Here is a 7,420-nt window from a genome sequence, read left to right as displayed (position 1 = left end):
GGGGTCGGTAGATGGGTGGGTGGATGCATGGGTAGGTGGATGGGTGGGTGGAACAGGAGATTTATTTAGACTGGTGATCAGCCTTGCACCACGGTGCCTGAGCTGCTTTGTCCAATGAAAGGTATTGCTGAGAAGCCAGACCATGAGTATTTGTCAAGCACCTGCTCTGTGGGCTGCCATGGGGAGTATGAAGAAAGCTAACCTTAGCCCTCCCCTCAAGGAGCTTCACAGTCTAGTAGAGGGGAGAGACGAGATTCATATAAACATGGCTGGAAGGGGATCAGACATCGAGTTCTGTAGAGCCCAGAAGGTGGCAGGCAGGGCCGGGGTGGGACGGTCAACCCAAGGCCATCTCGTGCTGCCCTCAGGACTGGCTCCTCTCTCTGCAGATATCGTTACGAGAGATGAGTTTCTCAGAAGGCAGAAGACGGAGACCATCATCTACTCCCGAGAGAAGAACCCCAACACGTTCGAGTGCATCGCCCCTGCCAACATTGAAGCTGTGGCCGCCAAGGTGAGGCGGGGGCTGGGAGGTTGGATGGGGGCCCGGACCCTCCGTGATGATCCTCGTGAGGCCACCTGGGCCAGGGACAAGGGTGGGATGAAGAGTTGCTTTCCCCTCCCCGTGTCCAGACCTCTCTTTTTCCCCTTGTCCCAGCAGCTGCCCCGTGTTAACTCCCTCTCTGCGCCCTTGTTCCCTGGGCTCCCAAGTGAGTTTTTATTTTGGAGCTGCGTTCTATTTGTGTTGGCTTCCTGTAGCTGGTGTGTGTTCGCATTATTTAGGAGTGTGTGTGTCTGGTTGTGATTACAAGGGCCAGAGATAGAGAACGTGCTTATCGGGGTGAGAGACAGGATGAACATGAAGGTGACAGGTATTGCATTCACCAAACAAGGGGAAAACGGGACATCACGAGGGTTGTTGGCAACGATGCAAAAAGGTTGTCTGTGTGCAGTGTGGAGTCTTTTGAGCCAGGCAACGTGACTTAAGCATTGAGCTCTTCCTCGTCCCAGCACTGGATGAAGGAAAGGCTCTCTGTCCGCGTCACTGGAGGGCTCCCCCAGCTGCGGGGGGCTGGCTCCGTGGTGGATGCTGACCTTGAGGATGGCAAGAGCAGATGGTGGTATTTTTGTTTTTTTTTTAAGTCTGGGCCACAGCAGTTTAGGAAATTCTGACGGCTGGAGCGGATAGAAAGTGAACGGACAGGGTTGGAGCTGAGATTGTTTTTAGCTGAAAAGAAGCCATCCAGCAGATCCGTGCTGTAGAAATGTGGGCCATGGTCCTGCTGGTGGGGAATGGGGAGCAGTGGCCCCTCAGGAGGCCCAAGGGGACCCTGGGCGGTGGGGGGTCATTCCCACCTCCAGATCCGAGTGCTAGTTCCAGGCTGCGTTCAGTTTGTGAAATTCACTGAGCTGCACGCTTAGAATGCTGTGTTTACATTCTATTCCAATGCAAAGTTTGATGTTTTATTTATTTATTTAGAGACTGGGGCTTGCTCTGTTGCCCAGCCTGGAGTGTAGGGCATGATCCCAGCTTACTGCAGCTGCGACTTCTAGGCTCAAGCAACCCTCCTGCCTCTGCCTCCTGAGTAGCGGGGACTACAGTTATGCACCACCATGCCCAGCTAATGATTTTTTAATATTTTTAGAGATAGGGTCTTGTTACATTGCCCAGGCTGGTCTCGAACTCCTAGCGTCAAGCAATCCTCCCGCCCCCCCAAAGTGCTGGGATTGCTGGCATGAGCCACCACGCCCAGCCAACATTTGGTGGAATTTTTTTTTAAGTGATGCCTTCAGCAAAGCAGAGATTGTCCTTTCTCAAAATGATGAGCTCATGGTTGAGAACCCTTGCAGATACTCCTGGGACCTGCCAACCTGGCCGCCTCACCCTTCATGTGTTCCCTACCCTCTTACTTGAAGGCAGGCTAAGGTAGCAGGTGTTTTGGAGAGAGAGAGAGAGAGAGAGAGAGAGAGTGTGTGTGTGTGTGTGTGTGTGTGTGTGTGTGTGTGTGTGTTTGAGACAGTGTCTCACTCCATCACCCAGGCTGGAATGCAGTGGCACCATCTCGGCTCACTGCAACCTCCACCTCCTGGGTTCAAGCGATTCTCCTGCCTCAGCCTCCCGAGTAGCTGGGATTACAGATGTGGGCCACCACACCCGGCTAATTTTTATACTTTTAGTAGAGACAGGGTTTTGCCATGTTGGCCAGGCTGGTCTCGAACTCCTGACCCCAAGTGATCGGCCTGCTTCGGCCTCCCAAAGTGCTGGGATTACAGGCATGAGCCACCGCGCCCGGCTGGTAGCAGCTGTTTCATTCAAACTCACTCACACCACCTGGTTCACCCCAGCCGGGGGCTCATCTCTGCCTATTAACATCACTGTGGTCAGCAGAGTCCTGAAATGTCCAGACTCATGGGGGGGTCTCATCTCCTGGATCAGTGGCAGGTGGCTTTCAGGGCTCCCGCCCCGCTATAGACCCCAACCCTGCATCCAGGCCCCGCCGCAGGCACCTTCACAGGAGCGGGAGGTGGGTGGGCTGCTGCTGACCGAAGCCGCTGTGCCCGCAGAACAAGCACTGCCTGCTGGAGGCTGGGATCGGCTGCACGAGAGACTTGATCAAGTCCAACATCTACCCCATCGTGCTCTTCATCCGGGTGTGTGAGAAGAACATCAAGAGGTTCAGGTAGGGCTCCCAGACCCCTAGGGGCTGTCCCCTCCTGTCCCTAGCGCCCCACCAAGCCTCCATGGATCGTAGGAGGCCTATGTGCCCCCACCTCATGCACCCCTTTTGTAAACCCTCACCAAGTACGAGACTGACCTTGCAGAGCTGACACCGAGGACAGCGGCCGAGATGGTGACTCACACATGGGGCACATCCTGGGGGACAAGAGCTGGGAGGGACGGGGCGGAGTGCGCATCACCCAGGGTGGTCCAGGAAGGCCTGGGGGATCCGTCAGCAAGACCCATGGCAGTGAGGGGGGCCTAGGAGATGAGAAAGAAGACGCAATCTGGGCAGCGGGGGAACAGCTGGTGCTCAGACCCTGAGACAGGTGTTTGGGCAGAATGTTGAGGGACGGAGGGGTGAGGGGCGGAGTGGTGAGGGACAGAGGGATGAGAGGCTGAGGAGTGAGGGGCAGAGGGTGAGGGACGGAGGGGTGAGGGACAGAGGGGTGAGAGGATGAGGAGTGAGGGACGGAGGGTGAGGGACGGAGGGTGAGAGGCTGAGGGGTGAGGGGCGCAGGGGTGAGAGGCAGAAGGTGAGGGGTGGAGGGGTGAGGGGCCGAGGGATGAGAGGCGGAGGGGTGGGGGGCGGAGGGGTGGGGGGCGGAGGGGTGAGAGGCAGAGGGTGGGGGTGGAGGGGTGAGAGGCGGAGGGTGGGGGCGGAGGGGTGAGAGGCAGCGGGTCCAGGCCATGCAGGGCCACGGGGGCCACGGGAGGCTGTGGCATCTTATTCCAGGTGCATCTGGAGGCCACTGAAGGTTCTGAGCAGAGGCATGGCATGGTCCACTTTAGGGCATAAACGCACCTCTCACCTCTGGACACGGGCAGGGTGGCGGTGTGGGCCGGGCTTCTGTCTGAGAGGCGATGAGAGGCAGTCTGACTCTGGATCCGGGTTCAGGGTTGAGCCTGCAGGATTCGGGAAAGGGTTCACTCTGGGGTTCCAGAGAGCGAGAGGCGGGCGCGGTGGCTCACGCCTATAATCCCCACACTTTGGGAGACCGAGGTGGGCGGAGCAGCTGCAGTTGGGAGTCTGAGACCAGCTTGGCCAACATGGTGAAACCCCATAGTCTCTACTAAAAATACAAAAAATTAGCCGGGCGTGGTGGCGGGCACCTGTAGTCCCAGCTACTCCGGAGGCAGAAGCAGGAGAATCGCTTGAACGTGGGAGGCGGAGGTTGCAGTGAGGTGAGATCGAGCCACTGCACTCCAGCCTGGGCAACAGACTGAGACTCCGTCTCAAAAAATAAAAAAAGAATGAATGGATGGTGCTGAGGTTTGGGGCCTGGGTGATGAGGACAGACTGGCTCTTAAGTGGCTTCATCTCAGATCCCCGCCCCTCCTCGCACCTACCTGCAAAATAAATGTCCTGCTGCCATTTTACAGAGGGAATCACAGACTGAGAGTTTAGGCCCCTTCATTCCTTTTCACCAGATACTCATTGAGCCCCTGCGAAGGATTAGGCTCTGGGGAACCCAGCAGTGAGCAAAAGAGACGGGCATCCCCCTCGATACCTCACACCCATTAGGCTGGCCAGGACCAAAAGCACAGAAACTGACAAGTGTTGGTGAGGACGGTAGACGTCGGAACCCCATGCGCAGCTGCTGGAAATGCAAAAGAGAGCAGCCACTGTGGAGGACAGCATGGCGTTGCTCCAAAAAATTAAAAATAGAATACCATATAATCCAGCAACCCCACCTGTGGGCATATCCCAAAGGAATTGAGAGCCGGGTCTCTAAGAGACATTTACACGCCTGTGTTCACAGCAGCGTTACTCCCAATAGCCAAAACGTGGACGTCACCTAAGGGTCCGTCCATGGGGAGTGAATACACACAATAGGGCCCACCCATACAGGCTAGGAAGGTGGCAAGAGCTGAAAACCTTGCAAACTGTTAACAAAAAAAGAGTTGAAACAAATAAATAATAATACATTTAATGCAAGAGAAATACTAGCATTGTACATACCCCCTTCCCTGATCTGTCCTTCCTGGGAATGTGTTTATGGTGCAGTGTGTATTGCAACAAAAATACTGTATGGAGTATTTTTTTTTTTTTTTTTTTGAGATGGAGTCTCACTCTGTCACTCAGGCTGAAGTGCAATGGCACGATCTTGGCTCACTGCAGCCTCCACCTCCCAGGTTCAAGAGATTCTCCTACCTCAGCCTCCCAAGTAGCTGGCATTACAGGCACCCACCACCATGCCTGGCTAATTTGTGTATTTTTACTAGAGATGGGGTTTCACCATGTTGGCCAGGCTGATCTCTAACTCCTGACTTCAAGTGATCCTCCTGCCTTGGCCTCCCAGAGTGCTGGGATTACAGGCGTGAGCCACCGCACCCAGCCCATACAGTGGAGTATTATTCAGCCTTCAAAAGGGAGGAGATTCTCACACCCACTCCAACATGGATGAACCTTGAGGATGTTATTCTCAGTTAAATAAGCCAGTTACAAAAACACACATGCTGTATGTGATTCCGCTTCTGTGAGGTCTCTAGAGCAGTCAGATTCCTAGAGACAGGAAGTAGAAGGGTGGTTCCCGGGGGCTGCGGGAGGGGAGATGGGGAGGATTTAATGGGCCCAGAGTTGCAGTTTGGGAAGATGAGAAAGTTCTGGAGACTGGTTGCACAGCGGTGTGAATATACCTCATGCTACTAAATTACTCACTTAAAGAATAGGTAAAATGGTTGATTTTATTTTATGTGTATCTTAGCACGATTAAAAACAAAAAGGATGTGGCCAGCCGAGGTGGTTCACGCCTATAATCCTAGCACGTTGGGAGGCCGAGGCAGGCAGATGATTTGAGGTCAAGAGTTCAAGACCAGCCTGGCCAACATGGTGAAACCCCATCTCTACTAAAAATATAAAAATTAGCCAGGCATGATAGCACGTGCCTGTAGTCCCAGCTACTCAGGAGGCTGAGGCAGGAGAATCGCTTGAACCCGGGAGGTGGAGGTTGCCGTGAGCCGAGATCATGCCACTGCACTTCAGCCTGGGCAACAGAGCGAGACTCCATCTCAATCAATCAATCAATAAGAATGTGTTTGGAATTTCTGATGAACAGCATGAAGAGGCACGGTCCCTAGCGTTAAGAGGCACGGACGCTATAGGGAGAAGCAAGGCAGGGAAGGGGTGGGGACCGTGGCAGTCAGGGGTGGCTGGGCAGGTGGTGCCGCACCAGCGCCACGGCCTTGGCAGCCTCCCCACAGCCCCTGCATGTCTCCTCCCAGAAAGCTGCTGCCCCGGCCTGAGACAGAGGAGGAGTTCCTGCGCGTGTGCCGACTGAAGGAGAAGGAGCTGGAGGCCCTGCCGTGCCTGTACGCCACGGTGGAACCTGACATGTGGGGCAGCGTAGAGGAGCTGCTCCGCGTTGTCAAGGACAAGATCGGCGAGGAGCAGCGCAAGACCATCTGGGTGGACGAGGACCAGCTGTGAGGCAGGCACCCCGGGCGGAGAGACTCTGCGGTGCGGGGCATCCTATGAGGCAGGCGCCCCGGGCAGAGAGATGCGGTGGGTGCGGGGGGATCCTGTGGCCCACAGAGCTGCCCCAGCAGACGCTCTGCCCCACCCGGTGATGGAGCCCCGGGGGGACAGTCGCGCCTGGGGAGGAGCAGGTGCAGCCCATTCCCCCAGCCCTGGCTGACCTGGCCCAGCGGTGTGGCCCTGCTGGCCTTAGCAGGGAGACAGGGGAGCAAATGATGCCAAGCCAGAGGCCCGAGGCCAGCCGGCCTCTCGAAAGCCAGAGCAGCAGTTGAATGTAATGCTGGGGACAGGCGTGCTGCCACCAGTAGGGTGGGGACCCGGACAGCCAGGTGACTACCAGTCCTGGGGACACACTCACCGTAAACACATCCCGAGGCAGGACAGATCGGGGAAGGGGTGTGTATTTCTCTTGCATTAAAATGTATTATTATTTCTTTGTTTCGACCCTTTGTTTGTGAACAGCTTGCAAGGCCTTGAGCCCTTGCCACCTTCCTAACCTGAAAATCGTGCCCAGCGAGCTTAGCTGGGGACTTAGGCCCCATGTTCCTGGGTAGGGTGAAGATGGGGTGACCACACACCCCAGGGTCCCAGGACAGGCCTGATTTACCCCCGGGCTTAGGGTAATACTTGCTAATCGCACCCTATGGACTCAAATCCATCCTGATTTGGAAGATCAATAAATTATCTTGTCACCCTGAGAAGGGCCCATCCTCTCACTGACCCTGGGGAGCCCTTGCAGTCTGTGTCTGGCCTGCCCCGTAACTCCAGCCCTGAGGGCAGGCCCCCGTCACTCAGCTCTTCTCTGTACATAACCGCCCCTGCCCCACATTCAATGTCCCTAAAAGGCAGCCCCGCTTCCTCCTGCAGGTCAGGAGCAAGCATGTGGGGTACAGCCCTCTGGGGGGTTCATACCCCACTGCCCAGGAGCTTGAGGGGTGCAGGAAAGCCACGCCCGCTCCCCAGCAGGTAGCAAAAGTCCTAGGAGTTCTAGAACCATTCTTCTCCTTCACCCCCTTGATGCAAATTTGCCGAGTGTGGACCTGACAGGCACAGCCAAAGCAGGCCAGGTTGCACCCTCACGGGGCACCACACTGCATATGCAGGAAGCTGCTGGGTGGCAGGCTCGGATTCAAACCCAAGTCTATCTGAATGTGGGAACTGGGAGCAACTGCTCACTAACAACCTAATACCCAGACTCCCCTTCCTTCCTAAGAGAATCCTGA

At 55.8% G+C, this 7,420-nt stretch overlaps 1 protein-coding gene across 2 annotated transcripts in view; it reads left to right on the top strand.

Annotated features, from left to right (window-relative positions):
* Positions 1 to 6,631, top strand: part of CARD11 (caspase recruitment domain family member 11) — a 137,933-nt gene extending 131,302 nt beyond the window's left edge. For both annotated transcript variants that reach the window (XM_032755777.2, XM_032755778.2), the window contains exons 23-25: positions 390 to 514; positions 2,566 to 2,681; positions 5,945 to 6,631. In XM_032755777.2, coding sequence (XP_032611668.1) covers positions 390 to 514; positions 2,566 to 2,681; positions 5,945 to 6,149 — 446 coding nt within the window. In that variant the 3' untranslated portion in view covers positions 6,150 to 6,631. The remainder of the gene's footprint in view (positions 1 to 389; positions 515 to 2,565; positions 2,682 to 5,944) is intronic.
* The last annotated feature ends 789 nt before the right edge of the window (positions 6,632 to 7,420 follow it).

The sequence above is a fragment of the Hylobates moloch genome, unplaced genomic scaffold (genome assembly GCF_009828535.3).
Source record: "Hylobates moloch isolate HMO894 unplaced genomic scaffold, HMol_V3 SCAFFOLD_1, whole genome shotgun sequence".
Lineage (NCBI taxonomy): Eukaryota > Metazoa > Chordata > Mammalia > Primates > Hylobatidae > Hylobates > Hylobates moloch.
This window is presented reverse-complemented; position numbering and strand designations above follow the sequence as displayed.